Source organism: Phoxinus phoxinus, assembly GCF_949152265.1.
Source record: "Phoxinus phoxinus genome assembly, chromosome: 2".
In the NCBI taxonomy this organism is placed as follows: Eukaryota; Metazoa; Chordata; class Actinopteri; order Cypriniformes; family Leuciscidae; genus Phoxinus; species Phoxinus phoxinus.
In genome coordinates this window covers 19,969,793-19,994,792 of record NC_136877.1, presented here as the reverse complement: position 1 = coordinate 19,994,792, position 25,000 = coordinate 19,969,793, and the positions used below count along the sequence as shown (strand labels likewise).

Sequence of the window (25,000 nt, the reverse complement as noted above, 5' to 3'; positions counted from 1 at the left end):
CGGACAACATGTCTGTGGTATCGTACGTGAACCGCCAGGGCGGTGTCAGATCCAGGGCACTCTGCGATCTGGCGGAACGCCTCCTCGTCTGGGCTCAGCACCACGTGCGCTCGCTCAGAGCCACGCATGTGCCAGGACGCCTGAACGATGGACCGGACAGACTGTCCAGGAACAACGTTCCCCTCGGGGAATGGTCCCTGCACCCTCAGTCAGTCCAGTTATTGTGGCACCGCTTCGGCAAGGCGGAAGTCGACCTATTCGCGTCGACAGACAACGCCCATTGCCTAAGGTTCTTTTCGAAGAACGAGGACGCTCTGGCCCAGACATGGCCCAGATGCCCGTTATACGCGTTCCCTCCGGTCTCATTGTTACCACAAGTAATCAAGAGAATCAGGGAAATGCGTCACTCGGTGCTCCTCATAGCCCCCCGATGGGAGAACCAGATATGGTTCTCGGAGTTGGTGCGGCTGTCAGACTCAGCCCCATGGCCGATCCCGGTGAGGAAAGACCTCCTTTCCCAAGCCGGCGGATCGATTTGGCATCCTCATCCAGAGCTATGGTCTCTGCATGCATGGATAATCAATGGGTACCCGTTGTTTTGCCAGAAGGGGTCGTGAACACGATCACGCAATCTAGAGCTCCCTCTACCAGGCGGCTTTATGCGTCTAAATGGTCGGTGTTTACTAAATGGTGCACGGACAAGGGCTTACAGCCTCAAACGTGCGGAGTCTCGTGGGTGCTTTGCTTCCTTCAAGAGATGTTGGAAAGGGGCAGGTCCCCTTCCACGCTCAAAGTATATGTCGCGGCCATCGCAGCGTTCGCCGAGTCGACGCTCGGCCAGGCGATAGGAAGGAATGAGCTCATCATCCGCTTCCTTAGAGGAGCCAGGAGGATGAATCCCCCACGGCCCCCCTCGGTTCCTTTCTGGGATCTTTCCCTGGTCCTAGAGGCCCTGAAAGCACATCCCTTCGAACCGCTTCACTCTGTGGATTTGAAGTACCTCGCGCTCAAAACCGTGTTTCTGATCGCTCTTGCATCAGTTAAACGTGTGGGTGACTTGCACGCGCTCTCTGTGAGTGCTACGTGCCTCGAGTTTGGACCTAATGACTCTAAAGTCATCCTTAAACCGAGACATGGTTATGTCCCCAAAGCGATCGGTACCCCGTTCAGAGCACAGATCATTTCGCTCTCAGCTTTGCCGGCATCAGACAACGAGGTCGATACGAACCTCCTTTGTCCTGTCAGAGCACTGAGAATTTACGTCACGCGCTCCGCCGCCTTCAGGCGCTCGGAGCAGCTTTTTGTTTCGTTCGGTGGGCGCACCAAAGGTCTCGCCGCCTCGAAACACAGCCTATCCAGATGGATAGTGGACGCTATTGCTGCGGCTTACGCGTCAAAAGACCTGCAATGCCCCTTGGGCGTTAGGGCTCATTCCACCAGAGGCATGGCCTCGTCGTGGGCTTGGTCCAGCGGGATTTCTATTCATGACATTTGTACGGCGGCAGGCTGGGCCTCCCCGTCTACATTTGTTAGGTTCTACAACTTAGAAGTCCCCGCCTTGCAGGCTAGACTCCTTTCAGTCTGAAAAAAAAAAAAAAAAAAAAAAAAAGTCCTAGCGACTCACTTGTGAACTGCGCTACAAGGGTAGATGTGTTCAAATATAAGACCGGCAGTGCCGCTCTGTATGTATATCCCCTCATATAGTGCTTATGTACAGGTGCGAGCCCACTCTGTTGGCCACCTAATTTCACTTATCCATGTCCCCCGGGGCGTTCCCCCCTGGGATTCATATAGTGACTGCTTAAGCGCACACGGCGTTTACAAGGGGTTCCCGGTGCGTACTTTCAGTACGCAGTACGAGAGAACCTCTCGTAAGAGAACGTACTCGGTTACTTACGTAACCTCGGTTCTCTCTAGAAGAGGGAACGAGTACTGCGTTCCCTGCCGTGTCGCGCTTCGAGCTCATTTCGCTTCAGCGATCAAAATCGAGTGTTAGCAGCCTGAACTGCCCCTTATATACGCTAAGCCACTCCCATTTTGGCGGGCTTGGCCGCGTGAGGGCGCGAAGCGTCCTCATTGGGCGTGACGTCACGCCAGGGGCTCAGTGGTAGGCTGCAGCAGTTGCCGCGGAGCAGCCAATGAGCGCGCTAGATTGCCCGCTCTAGGTCTGACTGCTGCTGCACTGCGTTTACAAGATATGGAAATTTAAGGATAAATTTTGGCTTCAATATCTCGAGCAAAGAGACTTTACCCGGTGCGTACTTTCAGTACGCAGTACTCGTTCCCTCTTCTAGAGAGAACCGAGGTTACGTAAGTAACCGAGTACGTTTTGATACCATATTAAAGCTGTTTTCAAGCCCTTTCCAAATCTGTTTTTATTTATTTTATCGTTTGTCTGTAACAAAAGTTATGGTTATCTGAAGTCGGCTGATCGCTATGATTTTCAGAAACGGAATTTTGAGAAAAACAGATTTAATTAACTGTCCGTCCTTCTAGCGGGACGACTGGCGCTGTTTTTTTATTGCCTTTTTTTCATATTACATATTTTAGTAATGAACATAGATTAGGTATCATTCGAAAACTTATGAACTCAAAATTCATCCTGTGAAAAGAGTTTTGAAATTAGACGATTGAGAGGCGAGCAAGATCTTAAGCAAGCAGCTACTTCAGACTCCGTTGTTCTCTTGTGCTCTGCTCCGCATCACACAATAACGTTGGATAAAAATAAATAAATAAAAACTTGCGTGCCCTTGTAGTTTATACAGGACTGCCGGGACCTTTCTGGTATGTGGTTTATTTTGATAGGTGAACTGCCTTTGTAATGTTAAGAGAAGGAGAGCTGTGCGCGATTACGTTTTTTTGCACCTCCGCTCTGCCGTGCGTGTTTTTAAAGAGAACTTGCTTGCCACTATAAATCGGCATTTTTTCTGCACTAAACTAGCTAATTTTCCTAAGATATATTCAGAGATGATAGACAAGATGTTATAGAATAATAATTTAATGAAAACCCAATTTTGACAAAAAACTGACATTCAATCTATTTTTAGACCTTACTGAAAACGTGCCAGCGCGACATCCGACAGGTTTTCCCAGATCGCATCATAAATAATGAACCCTGCTTACTGTTTTTCAGTAACAATTTCTAAACAAGATTAATTTACATGAAAAGCTAAATTAAATATACTGGTAGATACTTTTTGTTGTAGTAATTTTGTTTTCATTTGTATCATTTATTTAGGCTATTTTCAACAAAAAAAATGTTGTGCATGGATAAGTCGGCTCTCGTGCTGTTTGTAGATTATCTGAAGATGCTCCTTACAAACTTTGATAATAAAACATAATTTAGTGTAATTTAATGCTTTGGTACTGGGGTCCCTTTGAAGCCACAAATTTTCATTACAATCAATCACGGTGGTCAGGGTATACGGATATAGTAGGTATTTCATGTTTCACAGGCTTGTTTAATGCTACGTTTGAAGCATATCCAGGACAACTTTTGAGATGTATAGCCCTTGAAACTCTCTTTCTCTTCTCTCTTGTTCTGTCTCTCTGAGATAACAATGTAAAAGAAAAGAAAAACAATGCTGGCTAGCAAAGTTGGTGGTGTGTGCCAAGAGCTACAAAGCTAGCCAGGTCTGCAAGTGCTTTGCTGAGTTATGTGCCGGCGTTGTAAAAGCTAGCGTACCCCGCGCTCACGGCTAATTGAATTCTCTGAATTGAGTGATCTCAAACGCAAAAGACACAAATTATCAGTAGTCTTGAAAAAGGACTCCTGAAGAGGGCCTCTTAAATGGGAAACACACACTGTGTGGGACACTGAAAAGATTTGTCATGAGCATTCGCCACTGGCCCTCCCATGACTTTGGCCACCGCTGCTGAGGGCAGGTGGAGAACAAAAGGAACGTGACTTTCTCACACTGCCAAAGGACAATGTTTGGCAATGGAATGTTTTCATTTTTGTATACAAATACAAATAAATCTAGACATTAACCTAAATAAATGGTGTACAAATTGCTGTTTTGTTTTTAGTTCAAGCTACAGTACCTAATGAATTAACTATGCTAACATGTGAACTTTATAGTAGTGTTAACAAATTGACAGTTGTTAAAAGATTTGTCCAACAACTTGATTTTCTGTATTTGTGTAAAGCTTGTCGCTAAGAAACAATTGTATGTTAGTTCATGATATACAGTATATTGTAAGAACTAATGTTAACAAATTGAAACATTTTAGCCTCAATTATCTTTGCAGGCTGCTTTCCCTAGTAATTTATTTCTATACTTCAATATATTATCAAGTCTTATCAAGTCTCTCTCAATGTAACGCTGTTTGTGGTCTTTCGCGAGGGTCACAGACATTCTGGAATAGAGCCATCCCATTACTATAGAAACAAGAGCATGTTTAAAACCCATAAATTCTAAATTAGCATACATACTTAAGTCTTTCCCACCAAACCAAATGCATGTAAGTGTAGATAACTTGGTGCTTTATAACCGCACACACAAAAAAAAAAGTTACTGATGGTGGATGTTCTTAGTTCAATGGGTAAGGGAAAGAACTGAGAGTCTTTCAAAAGGATTCTGGGAAATAAATCGTTCAGGTATGCAAGCGCTAAAGGTAGTTCCTCTTGTGTAGCTGCATGGGCTCATAATCTCTCCTCACACACACACAATGTGACGCATGAAAATGAGGGCCTGTACTGAGTTCTCTTAAAACGGCTCCAATTCTTTTTAAGTGTTCTCCATACTAGTGCAGAAGGACTATGGGTTTAATAACTAGCGGGAGGTTTTGGGGAATAGCCCATTACAATGTCATCTATTATAAACTACTGTACGTGTAGTTGGAGATGGTGAGCCACAGAGGCTGAGTGTAGCCACTATTATACAATAGAAATCATGTACCTTTCTTTTAATAGCCCTAATTTCTTTTTTATAGCTCTGTAATACATCTAAAAAGGAATTTAATAATTGCTGATTAAAAATGAATTGCTCGGAAATAAAAGAATGCCGCAGTTTCTTCAGGGAGTTAACTAATCTTTCTTTCTTGTGCCAATATGGCTGAATGTTGTTAATGTACGTGTTACTCTGACGGATTGTGTTGTTGTTGTCCGTGACGGATTTCATTTAGCAACTGGCTAATAGGCCGATAAAAAACATGAGCCGAGGGTGGGATGACATTCTCCGGCATATGTGAAGCCGAGGTCTTGTCTTTTACCCTCCAGGCATTCCCACTGTCCAAGGCCTAGCCTGTAATTTTCAATGGGCCTTAGTGTCCAAGTGTTGCTGTGACCCCCACCTCTGGAGTAAATGGATTGAAGACGAGTTGCAGAGGAAGCTTTGATTATTTCCCCATGTCCCTCAGTGAAAAAAAAACTCGACACTGGCACTTCGGACCTGTTATTATATTGGCGGGGCTGCTGCAGTTGAGTCAGTCTGGAAATTCGAGATCACAGGGGTCGAATGACCAGACATACACAACCTAGTGATTACAGGAGCTGCTTTGAGAAAATATGGGAGGACTGGGAAAAGGAAAGATAGAACGATCTCTCTCTCTTTATATCTCAGTCCTCTTTCCCAGGTTTTAATTCAGGATAGTATCTCTGTGGAGAGCTCAGGTAGACTCTATAAATCTAGCTGGTGAAAATTAAATGGCCATAGACCCAATCCTTGCAGAGGAATTGTTTTCTGCCCATAAAAGACTTTATTAGAGAGGAGTTTGCCTGCCTCTCCCATGTTTTTCTGTGTCTCTGTTCAGGGGCACCACAACCAGGGGGACCGGTTCTTGTTTTGCCTGCATCAACTCAGTCAGCTGAGCTGTTCAAAATACACTCCAGGCATTGACTTACTATACTATTGACTCGCGGTACTGAAGGATCATATATGACACTGAAGACTGGGGTAATAATGCTGGAAATTTGATTTAATGAGTTCTGACAGGTTTAATGCTGGAAAAGGTGTAAGTACATGAAATATGACACGTTCATTTGTTCACTGTAATCAAGCAAATATAATTATTGTGCTGGGAATTGTGCCAAGAAGATTGTATTTAACATATGTATTCCAATCGATGTACTACTGACGATTAACTATTTAAACAGTTGGAACATTTTATTTATAATTGTAACAGATTAAAGTCTGAATAGAAGTTCAGACTTTAATCTGTTACATAATCATAATGTATTGGTTAATTATGGAAATTAAAGATTATAAATAAAGATATGCTCAGATCAATGCATGTTGGGAATTAAAATTAGGATACATGAGTTTACAATATAATTAAAAACAGTAAAATATCATGCAAAAAAAAAAGGAAAAAAAGCAAGTATGATTTTAGTGTGGTTTACATCCTGAAGACCTTCCTGCTCGAGACAGATCTCTATAGGAATTGAATTTACCAATAGTACTATGGAGAAGGCCTTCCTCATGAATATTAATTAGGCTATGAGAATGGACAGTGCAATAAGGTTACAACACAACCTAATGGATATTTATGATTTAACTAAGCAGCCTATTGGTGGCGCCACTCTTTGAAACACGTTCTGTTAATGCCTTTTTAATATCACTTAAACATTCTTCTTTTATTTTTGCTCAAATAAACATTTTGTATTTCTCAAAGTTTAATAGGTTTAAATATTTTGGACTAGTTTGTGTTTTTTTATGAATCTAATGTGGCCTTAATATAACACAACACCTTGATATATGATAAGATATATGATAAGATATGAAATATAAGCCAAAAACCCCCCCACAAAATCAAATATTTCTGGTATTGCCATCCGTGTGTGGACATTTTGTGTGGACCAGTACCACACACACACACACACACACACACACACTTTGACACCCCGATCATTATTCACAGAGTGAACAAGCACACTTTCATGGCATAACCCACCTTAAATCACAATATAATTCACCTAATCACCCGTCTCATTCCATACTATGGCAAGCGAGGGAGGACACCAGATCACAGCGTCTGAAATTAACATGACTGAAAAGGCCCAGGGGACTCCATAATTCAGCTGATTTTATAACAGCCTCTCATAAACTCCTGAGCGTGACCTTCATTTTTCAAAGGCCGCCCTGCATTCCGTGCACTGACAAGATTTATTGGCCAGCACTAATAGCCTGGTCTCTCTTTGGTGGCCTCTCATCGATATAACGCTTCCTGGCTAGCCGGGTGAGGTGGCATGAGATAATGAATATTTTTGCAGCTGGCTAGCGTTCTGGATTATGTTTGCACGCTCAGGAAAAAAATAGCATTATAAACACAGGCACGCTCCTAAAAACACATTAGACAACAAAAAAATTATTTGATATTCAGAGCCACCAAGACTATTTCAGTTTTTCTCATTTCTTGCGGTTTCGGTGTCTACAGCGTTCTTATTTTCTGAGATCTATCGAAAATCACACACACACACACACACACACAGACACACACACGAGCAGACACCTTTCCTCACATGTAGCTAAGTGACAGTGTTCTTGTGATGGAATGGCTGAACCGAAGAGGCCCCTGTTGCAGCGCATTTTCTCTCTCCCTCGCACAAGAACGCACAAACACACGTACACACACACAGAGAGAGAGAGAGAGAGCACCTTGGCCTTGCTCTTGCTCCTGAGATGCAATGCCACACAGCTCTCCCATAACTTGATGGATGGCCGCTGAACCTTCCCTCTCCTGCCTCACACACACACATAATCTCATTTGGGAACGGTCTGGACACACACACACACACACACACACACACAGTTGTAAAATGGAGAAATGGAGGACTGGTAGAATCCCGTCAGTCCTTTCCACTTCTTTTTCCATTCCGTTTGAATCCATTTGACTTCAGCCATATCTCTTCTACATACAAATGAGGCCTCTGTGATGAGGAGAAGTCTCCTTTACACAAATATGTAAGACTTTGTGCATTATTTATACTGGCCCCAGTGTTTAATCTCCACTTATGCAGTCAAGAGATCACAACTCACTTAATATTTCAGGCCCTCACGCTCGTGTGCTTTACACTGGAGAAGAGCAAATGTTAAAACGACAAATAAACGTCTGGAGACGGATCGTGCGCATGCATATAGGTATAAGCAGCTGATTTTGTGCCTGTGGTGACAGATATGGGTTACGTCTCTTAAAACCATCTGGATTTGGAAAATGATATTACCCGTTTTTAGATGTCAACACACGCAGATGTTTCATTGCGGAATGAAGTTGGCAGTCATTCTTGATGCGTATTATTTTAGCCCCTAAACATCCATTCATTCAGTCAAAGCAAATTTTGATTGGATGACAGCGACGGTATGTGATGAGAGAGTATGTTGCTGTGTCACCCAGAAATGACACTTTTTTTTTAATTGTGTATCCTTTCTCTTTCATGAAGGACTAGTATGACAATTTCATTTGAATTTCGCAACGGACTTGAGACTTGCTCAACAGGCACATGCTCAAACACAAACACTTGGCTAGATACGTCTGAAGACTTTGATGTTGTTTCTATCTCTCTCACACAGACACACATACTGCACACACACACACACACACACACAGAAACACAACGTCACCACTGCACAGATAAGCATACTGTATATTGAAATCATAAGCCAGTGGTTCTCAACCTCTTTGTCCCCAACAATATTCCAGCCCTAGCTTTGCTTTGAAAAAATATTTAATCTATGGACATTCCTAAATTATGTAAATTAGTAACTAAAAATAATGAAAGTTATTAAATGTCAAGCTTCCAGTAGTGATGAATGTTCTTCAGGGATCTCACTCTTTTTTAACCAATTAATTTGCATGACTTTTGCAGTCGTTGTGGTTTACTGGATAAGCAATAAGGATGAGGATTATATCTAAAATCCTCATCCTTATTCATTATCCAGTAATATACAGTATATATAGTAGAAAATAAAAACAAAACAAAAAAAATTCTACAAATTCACCATAGTGTTTTAAGATTTTATTAATGTACATTTCATTCAGGTCTATAAATCACACCTTTAAATTAAGGCTTACCCACATAACCAGCTTCTCCAAGACTGTGGGATCTACAGTTGTTGTTGAGGGGGTAAAATTTAAATAAGAAATATCCTGATTTTTATTTTAAAGCTTGTTTTGTCTTCTAAAATGATTGTAAATCATCTTGAGGCCCCCTTTGCAGTTTGCTGAGCCCCCTGGTTGAGAACCACCACCATAGGCAACATAATGAAATATCCTAATAATGTATTAATATTAAAATTAAAACACAGAATAAAAATGTACACTATTTACTCTCTTATTAAAGTCCCCCCGTAGTCAAAAATTGTATCCATTAAAACTCTTAAATATGTAATTTTTGGTGATTAAATAAATGTTTTTTCCGGTGAAAGAAAATTCTTCATGACTTAAAATAAATTGAATGTAACTCTACACCCTTGCTTCATGTGGATCTAGGAATATGCTAAGTAGCCCCACCTCCACTTCACTCACACCAGCTCAGAGATCCACTCGTTGACGATCACACGTTGTTGTGATTGGGTAGTTTGTGAGACTGTCTTTAGATCACTGCAGTTTAAAGAGAATACATTCGGCAATGGTGACAATTGACTTATGAATTTGCGTTTGTCTTAAAGCATATTAAAAACACCACATAGGCATATAAACAACATTAAACACTTGATTTTCACCACAGGGGCACTTTAAATGTTCCTGATCTTTTGATGACAAACCCCTGATGTCACAAATCCCTCTAATGGTGCGTTCACACCGGACGCGAATAGCGCGTCAGGCGCGAGTGATTTCAATGTTAAGTCAATGCAAAGACGCGTTACGCGCGTGTAACGCGTCTTTGCATTGACTTAACATTGAAATCACTCGCGCCTGACGCGCTATTCGCGTCCGGTGTGAACGCACCATAATACTTCAGCCAAACTACACCAACCACCTCTCATATAAAGACCACTTTTCACGATCCTGATAGATCAATCAAGTTCCGCCCACTGGAAATACATCACACTGTTTAAGTAAAATGGGTCGCACTTGTGCCAAGATGCACCACAAACCACATCAGCCCATGCATGAATAAGAACATGGCACTATTAAAACAAGCTAAAGACCCATTTTCAAAACATCCGATCCCTGTTTGTATTCTTTGTGTTGACAGTGAACTATTCCCCTGTGTTATCCTAGAACAATGTTAAGTGGCTGTGTTTTTTTTTGTTTTTTTTTTGACAAGCACCACTTAAACACAGACATGACTGTGGCTGTGAAAACAATTACACAAATATGCACAAAATGACAGATGTACACGCAGAGTCACACCAACGCATATATTCACTTCCTCTGACCTGAAAATGGCCAGAGAGGCACAATGACTTATAAAACATATAAATGCAGTTCTAAAGAATATCCTCAAATATACAAGCTGTGATCGCAATTCAGTTGAATTGAATATTATTGGACCAAGTTGCTGTGTTGCTTGGTAGCAGTAAATAGCCTAAATAAATAAATACTGTTAACTATTTTCTTTTAGTTCTTTTCACTTTATGAAAGAAATGAGCCATTCTAGGATGTGCATTACAGTTATTTTATTACGGTTATAGGGCTTTCTGTTTTGGATTCTGCCTAAAAACCACTACTTAACTGGTAAAAAATCACTGCAATACACAGCCTCTCATGGCTTATTGCCTTGATAAATCCTTATACTGACAGACACACAAGCACGCGCATGACAGGCAAATAAAATGGAGTGTTTAAAACAAAAATCTGCAGTATTATACTACAGAGGTAAATGATACAGCCAGAATGTACGTGTGTGTGTGTGCACGAGTTGTAATCCAGTGCACCCTGTGAGTTTGAACAATGTCAGAATTGAAGTACAGATGGGGGTTAAGCACACACGGCGATGACACCGGCACTTACAATCAGCACAGCAAGCAACCAATCAAGAGATGATCTCACTTTTTCCCTCCGCTTCGGCCCCTTCGCTTCTGTTCCGCCCGCAACTGTCACTTTCATCGTTTTAGCATGATAAATGTTACAAGTGCATCTCCGTAGCTTCAATCAAGACTATTCACATGAAGATTGAGGAACAAGAGACTATGAGAGAGAAGATAATAGAGAATAAAGAGAGGAGGAAGGCGACAGAGGGACTGAGAAAAAGAAAGAGAGGCGAAGAATGAAAGAGAACGAGAGAGACTGCCGGGCACGCTCGAGCTACATCATGCTGTCAACGGGCAGCTGAAAGGATAGATTACTTACAGTAACAGAAGGAGGGGAAAAGAAATCAAAGAGACGTCGCAGTACTACTTGTAAAAGGTCAAGTGAAATCACTACAACTGCGCTCCAAAAAGAGGAAGACAAAAAAAATAAAAAATAAACTGTTTTCTCTGTTAACTTGGCTCTGTGCTGTATCAAAACCAGCTTTTATATTTCTGGCTTAAGTTTCACAGGTCATTTACATTTACTGTTTTACATACGCCCGTGTCAACATCTGAACCACAGGGCAGTGGAAGCACAAATGAAACGTTGACCTATGCATGCAAATTAAGAGTTGGCCTCTATTTTACAAGATGATCTGCGACTTTCAGCTTTTGTTGAAGGATCCAGTTTTGAAGTGAATGATTCATTAAATGCATATGCTAATTTGCAAAGTATCATATTTGCATATGCATCAGTTTTGAAACGTCCCTCTCTTTCTCTCCACATGGAAGTGTGCTGTCTTGAGTCGCATCTGAACCTGTGACAGATTTGGTCAGCGTTTGGCCATTCAATGCTGGCGTTGAGCTGACAAGCTCTCCCTAATAACACAGCAATCAAGCCTGCAGCTGATCTAATTCTGTCCTGGGTCTCCATTACCCAGCAATTCTGTGCCATTCCATGGCGTGTTATTTAATGTGACGTGACGACGATGGCGTGTAGTTAATTTTACGCTTCTGTATTGTGATGAATAGAATATACGGCTGCTTGTAAATGCGGCTTGATTGCTTCATTGATTGAAGGCTAATTCTCAACTCTGAGGTTACTTGGCAAACATTTTTTGAAAAATAACCGTCGATAATTATAATCTAATATTTAAAGTTAATTTGCTAGAAAATCAAGTATTTATTTTTTAAAGGTCGTATTCACGTGCACGCGCTCGTCGTGCAACTCATAAAAGCACCTTGTATTTAATGAAAATAAGCTTCTGTGATTTGCATGGATGTTTTGCTGGCAGCAATACAAGGTGAATTGCAAAAGCACACAAATAAAATATGCCGGAGAAGTGATTGGCATTTGCATGGCCGTGTTTTTGCACTGCTTGCACATGTCCAAAATGAGTGATGCTTTGGTCCGCCAGGCACATGTATGTAAAACAAATGCAAGATGGAAAGCGTCGTAAAGGCTGAAACCACATTAGACAAGCCACACTGACCTCAAAAAGACTTACAAATCTCAGCTATATCCGCAGACAAGACTAAATATGGAGATGGATTAGTACACACCAAACCATTTTGCGCTCTCAAAAAAAGAGCAGAAAAAAAACTGCTAGTCAATGACTGATATTTGATTCAAATGTTGATCTTGGCTCAAAATAAAGAGGCTGTTATAACCCCAGCCCTATTAGTACAAAATAGGCCAGAATCATTTTCATCTGTGATTGACACTCATGCTGTTCGAATGCATTTAGTCTCCTCTAATCTAGAGAGTTATGGAATCAGGGGGAATTATTAAAGACTGTGATTGCTGGTTTAATCCATGAACAATTCTCAATACAGTCTTTTTTTTCAGTCAATTTCACCTCTGTGTCTTTGGAGCACTGAAGCATAAAGATAAACTTTATAAAATTTGCAGACAGTAAAGTGAGAAATAATATTAAAAAAACACTCTCCCATCCCATCAGAGACATTATATATGTTCAAACCACCTTTGGGCCTACATAATGCAAGAAAGGCATAAACCAGCAGCTGAAAACAATGTTACTAACAGCAAACCACCAGATCTTTTTTTTTAGAGAATGGCAAAGAAAAGCAAGAGGTGTTGATAACTGTGAAACACCTTGATATATTACCTTTCTGTCTTGCAGAAAGGTAGCGTCTCCCACCTGCATTAGGTTAAATTAACAACAGCTTGAATGTCTCATGTGCAACGGGACATGGAAACACTAGTATTGTCCGGTTACCTGTCTGGGGCGACCGGCGCGGTGTAGTTTCTGCTATCAAGACATAAGATGTTGTGTGCGTGTGTGTGTGTGTGTGTGTGTGTGTGTGTGTGTGTGTGTGTGTGTGTGTGTGTGTAAGGACATTAGGGGGATGTAGGTAACATGAAACCAGACCACACATTTATGAGGCCACTGCACTCGATCCCTCTCAACACTTGCTCACACACACACACACACACACACACACACACACACACACACACACACACACACACACACACACACACACACACACACACTAACACAGAGAACAGTAGAGACCTTTCTCTAGCCTGTTAACAGGGCCCTCTTTCTAGTTCCTGTCTCTTTTAGCCTTTCCTCCACTAGAGAGAAAAAGGAGAGAGGAAGGGGAAAAGAGAGAGCATCTCAGATGTCAGACCACAAGAACTGAAATCAAACACGATCAAAAAGAGCCGGGCCTTTTCACAAGGAGAAAAACACAGGTAGTTTTCATGGATGACTTCACCAGAGGGAATTGTACTGTGAAGAGAAAATTAATCTTGTCCAGAAAACTAGGTATTTCAAGTCTGTTACAAGACACCATTAATAATAGCACTGTATGTTCCCCATCATTAATTTAAAAGCTACATGTACATTCAGAGAACGATGAGGTCATGTGACCTGTTCTGACTCTGTATTACTTTATATCTTATATCTTATCTAATTTGTCTATGTTTACCATCCAACAGAATGTTAAACGCTACCTAAAATTACTGAGCATTACTGGAAACCTACTTAAATAAGTTTTACACAACAGCTATATTTAATTAATATCAGACAGTAAAGCAGCGCAATTAATCCAAAAAAGAATTACAACGCATGTTTTTGCAGCGTTGACAATTGCAATTGAGCGCATGAATGGAATAACCAATCAGAGGTGTTTCCTTAAGTCATTGCGTAAAAGAAATCCACTCAAAACACAGTTTTTGTTCAGCGCAAGCTCACTGATCGAGTTGTATGCTTTCGCAAATCCTCTCATTATGACAAACAAGATCTATATAGTTCAGTGTAGTCAGCTTTATTGATTGTAATGGTAGTTTTCATGAGAGCACAAAAGTGAAGTGATTGAAAGCTTGGAAAGTGCTCTTTCCTCACTCTCTGTGTGTATTCACAATTTGAATAAAAGTTATATTTTTCATGCAGCTAACTAATGGCCATGTAAACACTGCAATGTTTCAGGAGTGGCAACTGCATTTAAATGCAGGAGTGAATATGACTGAAATTATAGTTCAGTGTGTGTGTCACTGGCGAAAAATTTATGACTGACATAGTGATAACCATAGCAACATTTTGGTGTCTTGTGGCTGTGAAAAAGAAGCATGATGCAACATTTAAATCCATTCGGTGGTCACTATTTTTGACACAAATAATACTATTGACCAGACACAGTGTGTTTGGTAATTGTACTGCTTTCAACCCGTGTTCTCATTGGAGTTTGGATTTGTAATCTACATAATTAGATAATCGACATAATGCCCACCCCAATCATAGAAGAAAAAAAAATGCAATGTAAATTATATTAAGCAAACTTAATAATCACAATTACAATATTAAGGGAAATAATGACCAATTATGTTCTCTGTGCTTAACACAGCTGTACTTAAATCTTACAGCATTATGACACTAATCAAATCAGTGATTCATCAAGAATTAGTGCTTTGAGTCCATTATGAGTGTGCCTGGCACATTTTCCCTTCATGATGAGTGACAGAGGCAAAAAAAAGAGATTGGGAAGGAAGGTAAATACAGATAAAAATAATTTTAAAAGGGGGATAAATTAAGAAGGTCATCATAAAAGTAAAAAAAAAAAAGAAAAAGAAAAGAGGCTTCTACTGACAAAACCAAGCTGGGAATAAATTAGGCTCAAAAATGAAATTCTAATGACTTCTCTTTATAAAGTATTTGATATAGACTATTATGCTATCTTAATGGGATTTTGCAAGGGCATGTTGGCTACTCCTGATAACACTCAATAAAACATCTAAAGAGCTCCTCTTAAATTGTCAGCAGGGACGTACGTAATGACGCTGGACTTGATCTCGCTTCTTGCCAAGGACGTTGTAATTGCAAACTGGTAATAGTGTGGAACCCTTTTGCTCAGCACCCTGTGAAAGTCTGCTGCATTTAAATGGACAAACAAATGGACGGATCGTACAAAGCACTGCAGCTTTCATATAAAAAGCAAATAAATAATTATCTAAGCGGAGTACTTGGACATACAATACATGCGCCGGGGTAGCAAATGGAGGCTCTACGTTAAATATGCATGAGATGTCCCAAAGAAACATAGGCAACAGTACTCCTTTCGTGGAGAAGTGCAGACACCTAAACACAGCCCATCAGAGGGCTGTTCAAGAGGGTAGAAAAAAGGGAGAGAGATAAAATAAATACAGGACAGAGTTGTCAAAAGAATAAAAAAGCTGTGCAAGGAGCCACAAGAAAAAAAAAAACGTGAGAAAAGAGAAACAAGTGGGATATTGGATGGAGGAAGCAGGCATTAAAATGGAGATTAGGTGATGCACAGTGAAAAAAAAAAAAAAAAAAAAAAACTTGAATTATAGAAGATAATACAGTACATAAGAAGATCCTATGAAATGAGTGAGGGTGTGTAAGAGAGAGAGAGGGCTATATTGTGGCTTGCATTTAGAAAGGGCATTGTTTTGGAATGCAAGGGAGGACACTACTTACAGCATGTTAGATAGGAATCAATAATGCATTAGCCACCTTAGAAAACACATGAAACGACAGGGCAAGTGTTCTTTTCCTGGCAAATCTGGACAATGAAAGGGCTGGCTTCGTTTTGAATTAACCTTGCCTGGCACTGAAGCGCTCTACAGGACATGGAACAATAATGATATAAATTGATTATTTCACACGTGTGCCTTAGAATTTACAAAAGCCATTTTATGGCTGCTGTAACAAAGGGCATGTTATGCTTTAAATAATGGAATAAATGACGAGGAGAGTACAAGAGCTATTGGGTAAAAATAACGACAAGAGAATGTGAGATAAGAAAGCGAGAGAGTGAGCAATGAGGCCAGATTTCACTGCTAGGTCACTGAATTTGCCCAGACACACAAGTGCACAGGAATGTTAAATGTGACCTCCTGCCCAGATGTTCCCAGTCTGTTCGGATGTGCACATTTAAACATGACACCACAACTAACATTCCACCTTTTTCAATCTTTTCTCCTTCTGCTTCATCTCACTATCCTGCCCCCCTCCCAGGAAGAGAAAGAACTAACCATGTTTTGATAAAAGAGGTTGGGTCGTGCTCCAGCCACAAACCTACTGCTGAGACGGAATAGCTGTGAACCAGAGCCATATGTGATCCCATTCGATCTTCTGACGCACACACACAGGCAAAGGTCATCAATGCTGACACCCGCATCAGCCCTACAACTACACTAAAAGATGTGCCAATGTGTCCACAGCGTGGCCTCGGCACCCCGGGTGGCCCAGCGGAAATGATATCCCTGACTGAAGAATGCCTTCATGTCGCTTTTAGCATTACATCTAAATGGCACTATGAGGCGCAGCAGGTCGATACAGGGAAACAGAAGCATCGGCTAAAAATATATACAGTATATCCAGCATGATAGTATTACAGTGTAGGCTGAATAGTGATGGTGTTTATAGACACTCAGATAAAAGCTTGAAGAATCAAGTATAAAAAATGCGATTGGTATCATAGATTGAAAATGATAAAAGATATGGTTCTTACCTGTTTGTTGTACTTGTTGATGGTTTGGCTACTGTACTCAGAACAGTGGTCTGATCCGATGGATATGTTATCTCCAGTGCCGACAAATGTGTTGGCCGGCGGCAGGTCCTGAACAGCCTGGTGCTTTTTTCCCGCTGTGGGCGACTGAGGATGCAGCTGAACGGTGGGCAAGGGTGAGCTGGATTTGTAATGGCGGGCGAGATCTGGGCTTCCGGGGCCACCGTTGACGGACCGATAACGGCCCATTCCTGGGCTGTCTGACAGTTTCTCATTAACGCCATCGTAACGCTGCCCATTTGGCTTGGATGCCTCTACGGTGACAATGCTGCTATATAAAGGCTGTTTTGACTTTTTCTTATTCTTGTCCTTCTTAGGTTTCTTGCCTTTATCATGTTGCTGAGGTGTAAAGAAATCCTCATGGTCTTTCTTTCCAGCCTCATATCCATTCTTGTTCTTTTGACGGCAGTAGCGGACCATGACGACCACCAGGATGATAGGAAAGACAATCAAAATGCCTGACACAATCCCTATGACGGTGCTTTGCCATTGCTTTACCAAGTCATAATTGGGGTCTCCTGCAATGTCAGCATTGAGTGGTGTACCAAGACTTTTGGCAACTTGTGCCTCTACAATAGTGGCGTTAGCTAGCGTTTCATTGACGTAGATGTGGACTAGTGTGGTGGTGCTTTGCGACGGAACCCCACTGTCATTCACTTGCACAACCAGGCGATGAAGGCCAAAGTGTTTTAGCTCTAGTTTGCCGACTAATGAGATTACTCCAGTCCAAGAGTCAATTTCAAACAACTTAAACGGATTGCCGGCAACTATTCTGTAGCTGAGGTTAGCATTAACACCTGTGTCGGAATCAGTAGCTGAGACAGTCCTGACCACCGTCCTTATATTGCTAGAAGGAGGAAGCAGTGTGTATGAGCTATTCATTGGAAAAGTAACAGTGGGAGGATTGTCATTTACATCCATTACAGAGAGAGACACCGTGGCTATAGCTGACCGGGGCGGATCACCTCCATCAACAGCTTTGACACGGAACGAATATGTGGTTTTTTGCTCACGATCAAATGCCATGTTTGAGAAGATGGTCCCTGTGTTGTTGTCAATGGAGAAAATGTCGTCTTCTTCCTCAATGTATAGACTCATGTCTGCATTTTGTCCTTTGTCTGCATCCATGACCGTTATCATGCCAACGGGGCTGTTGGGTTGACGGTTTTCCGGTATGTAGAAAGTGAAGACATCCTGCATGAACTTTGGCTCGTTGTCATTTTTATCCGCCACCAGGACTACCACAGTGGCTGAGCCCTGCAAAACAGGCATGCCTTTGTCTTTGGCGATAACTTTGAACTCATATCGTTCCGTCTGCTCCCTGTCAAGTATGGTGTTGACACGGATGTCACCGGTGTCTGCATCAATGGAAAATATTCCGTTCACAGAGGAGTCCAGGGAGTAAGAGATTTCTGCATTTTTGCCGCTGTCTGCATCTAAAGCCAATACAGTGACGACACGCTCACCTGGAGCATTGTTTTCAGGAAATGAAACTTCCATTGTGCTTTTGCTAAAAACTGGTGGATTGTCATTCATGTCCCCCACTTTCACTATTAATGAATTGTTGCTAGAGAGACTAGGGCTCCCAGAGTCAACAGCAACAATGACCACGTTATACTCCTGCACTGCTTCATAATCAAGGAGTGCTGACGTATGGAGAAAGTACTTCTTTTTATTCATTTCACCCTCAACCTCACTAGCAGGTTTAAGCTGAAATGGAACATCGCCCACTACGGTGCACGTCACTATACCATTTGGTCCTTTATCTCGGTCTGACACTTGGACTAAAGCGATGGGTGTATCGACAATCACATCCTCCGCCACATTAGCCACTCCGTCTTTGAGAAAAATGCGTCCGATTTTTCGGATGTCGATATTGGGGACGTTGTCATTTTCGTCTTTGATATTGATGACCACTGTCGCCTTGTCAGTCTTAGGAGGCTGACCGCGGTCACGTGCCATGACTGTGAAGCGAAGCTGGCTCACGTCTTCTCGGTCAATTCGATGCAAAACACTGAGCCAGCCAGTGCTCTCATCTAGCCGCAGCAGTCGTCGCACTGACTCTGTGGCTGCTCCGAAAACATACTCAATCTGTCCATTGACACCAACATCAGTGTCGCCCGCTTTTAGCTGGAGTATGGGGGCACCTGGGGAGCTGTTTTCTGGCAGGTCTGCCTCATAAACACTCTTCTCAAAGCGTGGGTTGTTATCATTCACATCTGTAATCATTACCCTAAGAATGGCTTGGGAGGAGCGTGGGGGGTCGCCCCCATCTCTAACGCGCAGAGTAAGCTCATAGGAGTCGCGCTGTTCTCTGTCCAGTGCCCCTTTGATAATAAGCTGCGGCTGCTTCTCTCCGTCTGTGGTGTCAGCAACTTGAAGTTCAAAGACGCTGCTACGGCTCGCCCCCTCATCGAATCTCCGCTTGCCCGTGTGAGAGTCAACACTGCCGGAGCCGGAAGTCCCGATCCGTCTGACAGAGCTCTCGCCGTTGTCCTGTATTAACTCGTATCGCTCTATTCCATTCCGACCGAAATCTCTGTCGGTGGCCGTGGGCAGGAGATAAAGTGTGCCAATGGGTCTGTTCTCCTCAACGGAGAGGGTGAGAACAGGTGAGGGGAAAGACGGCGTGTTGTCGTTTATGTCTAAAATAATCACTTTGCCCTCATATAGATCAACCCAGCTCTGCGCGGGTCCTATCATGGATACTTCGAAATCTATAAAACATTCGTTCTCATCAAAAATCATTTGACACTGCGGCAGCTTTTCGCGGTCTATCCGCCGCTCGTTCGTGCTCAGGTCTCCGGTCATGTTATCAATTTTGAAGTACTCGGAACCGGATTCTAAGGTATAAGTCACATCCATGCCAGCCGCGATGCTGAGGTCCGCGGCTACATTGCCTACCCGGACATCGGCAGGACCCTCCTCAGCCAAGCGGTACCGGAGCACTTGCTTGGCTGCGGGCTGACTCAGCAGCTGCATAATAAGAAAGCAGTATCTTAAATAGTCCACAATGCCCGTAGTCCTCATTGTTCCTCGCAGATTTTCCAGATAAACTGAACGATAGTTTTGTTTAACAGGTTTTTCTCCTTCTCGCTTGTGTTAAAACGCCTGTTTCTCACTGCATGCGTTTTCACAACCGGATAGCTCTCTGTTGGTTACCAAACTCAGGCAGAATAGCGCATTTCTGTTATTTTCCCCCCTCTCATACTAGGCTCGCGCTATTCCTTTTTCATTGATTTGTCCATCAAAAATATGCACAACACTGACAGAAAGTATTCACAAATTCATTCAACATTAAGCTTGAAACAAACATGCCAAAAATTACTTGCTGAGACTACTCCGTCTTTGCCATGACTTGACATCGCCGAGTCTTCATTAAAGGCAGCGAAGCCAGATATTCAATCCAATGCGCAATCAATTCATGAGGTTTTAAATCCAGCTTTCCCAGATGCCAGTTCTCCGCTCCAGATGATATCCCACCATACGGATTAGAAACTGAAATATCAGAACTTCTTGTTCTACGGATAAAGCCGCAAACGATCTGTCCTCTCCGTGTGCCGTGTCCGCGCGCACAGATTTCTCCAGTCCACTCAGCTTAATAGTTCTCTCACTTGCACCAGAGAATGAAAAAAAAAAATCTCCGCAGTGCCACTGCTGTTCAGCCTTAAGGCAAAATGCAAAACTGTGCAACAACGGAGTTATGATCCTGGCAGAGATGCAAGGAATGTGGTTTTAAAATTCCAGCGCGAGGACGGTCCCTCTGTCCAGCGCGCGCCTCTCACCTGCAGCAGAAGCGCGTGTGTATCTGTCGCACTCTGCGCGCGAGTCTCTCTCTCGCTCCCTCACTCTCTCCCCCTCTCTCTCTCTCCACCCCCTGTGCGACAAACAAGGCTCAACTTGATCGCTTAGTTCTACTGTTTGAGGAGTGTCTCGTCTTTTTTGTTCACAAGGGCATCTTATTGCAAAATAGTGTCATTTACTGTCCAGAAATGAGCATTTGGAGACTGTTGGAGGTGCATTGTGCGAAATATTAAACGCCTTCCAGAGGGATTTTTAAAATTAATTATATTTCTGCTGAGGTCGGATAGTGTCGCGCAAACCAAAACTGCTTAGCCAACCGTTAACTATCAAAAATATGTTTCAAAGATTGTTGCGATATATCTATAATAAAGTGATATCTAACGACATTATGTTTTAGGCTATCGATGGAGTGCGCGTGGCTCGTAACGGAACTGTTGCTACGGTTACAAATAAGACTATTTAGCACATTTGGACTATTTTGTGTCTTTGGGGAAGCACGTATTATTTAATGTAAAATGCGTTCTTTTAAGTAGCCTATAGGTTTTTTACAGTCATATTTGAATTGGGATGTCTTATGGTAGACGTGGTTTAGTTTGATAGCCTGTTATTTATTTTAACAAATAGTAACGTGTCAGCATATTTACTTAACCATCTGATCATACATTCACCTAAATCATTCGATTTTAAAAAGAAGTAGTAGTAAAATCTGTTTTTGTTCACACCCCAAACCACTCCGTGCGTCCCAGATCATCTCGGTTTCGGCGCCCAGTGTGGCTTTCCTGGTATGTTAGAATATAGTTTGTGTGTATTTTCGTTCGTGTGATGTTTTCTTCGTCAGAAGTATGCAGTGAGCTCTTCTACTACACACTCACGCTTCCATCTGTTATGGGCTATTTGCGCAGAAAAGGCACCACGGACAGCGACGCTCGGTTGACTCACCGGTGCAAAGGAGTGATAGAGCGAGTGCGGTGACTCTCCGAGACCAGAACTCTGACCATCAAGTCCACAGCGTAGAGCTTCAGTTTTATACAGTCTACCTCTTTTAATAAGTACCATTCGCGTTCCCGTTTGTTGCTGTATGAAATGTATCTATAAAGCATTTAATCCGTAAACACTTGTTCGAGGAAGGAATTCCTGCTAACTGTATTTTTTATTTTTTTTTTATTTTTTTTTGCACTTTGCACTTTGCAAAACTGAAGAGAAGGGTTTCGGGGGAGATGTGTGCGGGTTTGCCCTGCTAAGAGAGCCGAGCTGAGCTGTGACTGGACCAGAGCTCCCGCCTGCAGAAGGAGCTATTCAGAATGTGAACAGTGCGCCAAATGTCGCTACACAGCGCCCTCTGTTGTCCTCTTAAAATTATACTGAGCAAATTAGTCATTACTGCATATGTGTTGAGCTAGAGGTGTAGTATGTGCAAAGCGGGGTTTCATATATCTGCATAGACTGTCGTCTATCTACTTCAATTTTTGAGTCACATTCGGGCACCATTTCCACTCCTATTCCCTGCAGTCCGTTTCTCATTTAAAAGTACTGTCACTCATTAGGACGTTAATGACATTTGAAATGAGTGCTTTCAAAAGCCACTAGAGGGTGTTACCCTTTTTAGTGTGAAGAGCACGGAAGTTAAGAGGTCAACTTTTTATTATAGAGTCACTAATTTCTGTCTCCTCTCAGGTGGATGTTGAAATAGATTTTTTAATATTATTTTGTTTGTAGGTTCTAGTTCACCCAAATGGCGTTCATTGTTTATAATGACTAAAGCACCTAAAACATGTAAAGTGGACATTTAATAACATTTGCAAGCACATGGTAGGCCTACTTTATGTTGACTATAACTTTGCAATTATATGTCAACTAACTGTCAAAGTAAACTGTCTGCTTAATATCTGCTAACTCTTTATGCGATGGTCCTTCAGATGGTCCAACATTAAGTGACCTTGCAAGTATAAGTATAAATTACAATGTCATAAGTCAACTAATAATCTACTAGCGCTCTAATGAGAATTAGTATGTATGTGCGATGTTACTTATAGTCAACAGAATGTGTTAAAGGGACCATCAAAATAAAGTAAAACCGAGGTTTGGATATTGTACTATTTTTAAAATCATTTCAGAACTGCATTTTTACTATAAAATGTCTGATAATTAAATTGTATATGTTAGTTTTCAAAACAAAATAAAAGAGTTGCTAGAAAACTAGAGAGATCTAATTAGGCCAAAAACTCTGCAGGTACATCACTAAGAAAAACAAAAACAAATGCTAAGTTATTGAATGTGTCGAGAAAATCAGTCTAAAATGAATGATCTGCCAAACATGGGAATATTGCATCAGCAAACACTGCAAACACAGTGGTTGCAAGTCAAAACAATCTGACAAGCATAGACATTTTTACTGGCTAGTCATGCATAATTAAATCTTACAGAAATACATCCTCAAAAATCACCACCGAATCGAATCAGCATTTATGTGAGCAAGTCTGAAAAAATGTGGTGGGCTTATCTACGATTGATTGTTTATGCTTAGTTATTATGATAGTTAATAACTTTGTCGGGTCATTTAACATGGCCAGGTAAACATTTTAATGCCACTTTTTGTAATATTAAGTGAAAGTGACGTGAATTTATGTGATGGTAACCCATACTCAAAATTTGCCCTCTACATTTAACCAATATGTTAGTGCACACACAGGAGCAGTAGTGAAATAGTGAAAGTAGTGAATAGTGAAATAAACACACACATACACACATACAAACACACACACACACACACACACACACACACACACACACACACACACACACACACACACACACACACACACACACACACACACACACACACAGAGAGATATAGGTGTCTTGCTCAAGGGCACCTCAGTCATTTCCTGCTGGCATTGAGAATCGAACCCATAATCTTCAGGTAACCAGTCTGCCTCTCGAACCATAAGGCTACGACTGCCCCACAAATTAAAGGTATAAGCAGAGGTTTAGTAATATGTGGATATATGGCTTTAAAATATATATGTGACCCTGGACCACAAAACCACATGGAGCAATTGTATGAAATTGAGATTTATACACTAAATAAATAACCTTTAAATTGATGTATGGTTTGTTAGGATAGGACAATATTTGGCTGAGATACAACATTTTGAAATTCTGGATTCTGAGAGTGCAAAAAAAATCTGTACATTGAAAAAATCGCCTTTTAAGTTGTCCATTTATGTTCGCAACTATGCTGCATTCACTCACAAAAATAAATGTTTTATATAGGCTATTTACAGTAGGACATTTTACTGTAAAAATATCTTCATGGAACATGATCTTTAATAGCCTTGTGAGTTTTGACATAAAATAAAAATTGATAATTTTGACCCATACAATGTATTGTTGGCTATTGCCACAAATATACCCGTGTTACTGGTTTTGTGATCCAGGGTCACATATGATCCAGTACCAAAAGGTACTGTAATATAACGTTGTGCTAATTATACGAAAGACAAAGAATATGGTGTAATATTGGTGAATTTAGTTCATTTCAGTGAAGACTGGCTTGAATAAGCAGAGATCAATATAGAGGCAATGAGCAGAAATGGCATTTATGTAACAGAAATAGGCAATAATTAAGCATAAATGATGAGCCAACACTACAAATCATGAGCATTTTTTTTTTTTTTGAGTTGTGAGCAGCTTTTGGTTTTGAACGAGATAACAAGAAGGTGGAGGGGGGGGGGGGGGGTGCTAAAAAAAAACCTGAATAATATCTGTGTATGATTGATAATAAAGTGCCAAATCTCAGCGAGTGAGAGTGGTAGTGAGAACGTGTGACAAGAATAACTCAGCTTCCACACGTTACATTGCAGAGGTGCCACTGAAAGGTGTCACTGCAACTTTTACAAATGTGATGGAAACTGTTCCATGGAGGTTTATGCGCTCATTGTAAAGCCTACAGATAATCTAGAGTGACACAGGTGGATGAGGTTTCTTTGGACCGTGCATTGCAGTTGGTTAATATCACAATGCAAACTTAAACCCCTAAGAGGGTTAACATCATTTCCATACCTGCTCAGCCACTTCTTTGTGGTAATCACTTCCTCAGCACTGTTAAAAGTTTAACTTCAAATAAAACTGCGGCAAAGCATTTGTTTCAACATTACGGCTTTGATTGAACAGATACGATATCTTGTGGTCATTTCAAATGGGATCATCAACCGGCAGATTAGAAAATAATTTGTTCAGCG

General features: G+C 41.5%; 1 protein-coding gene across 5 annotated transcripts in view; it reads right to left on the bottom strand.

Moving 5' to 3' along the window:
* pcdh7b (protocadherin 7b) overlaps window positions 1–20,781 on the bottom strand; it is a 133,317-nt gene extending 112,536 nt beyond the window's left edge. For 3 of the 5 annotated variants that reach the window (XM_079586583.1, XM_079586584.1, XM_079586585.1), the window contains exon 1: window positions 16,899–20,775. In XM_079586583.1, the coding sequence (XP_079442709.1) occupies window positions 16,899–19,985 (3,087 nt within the window). In that variant the 5' untranslated portion in view covers window positions 19,986–20,775. Of the gene's footprint in view, window positions 1–16,898 lie in introns of all 5 variants that reach the window. The other 2 variants (XM_079586581.1, XM_079586582.1) reach the window with 1 other exon arrangement.
* Between the last annotated feature and the right edge of the window lie 4,219 nt (window positions 20,782–25,000).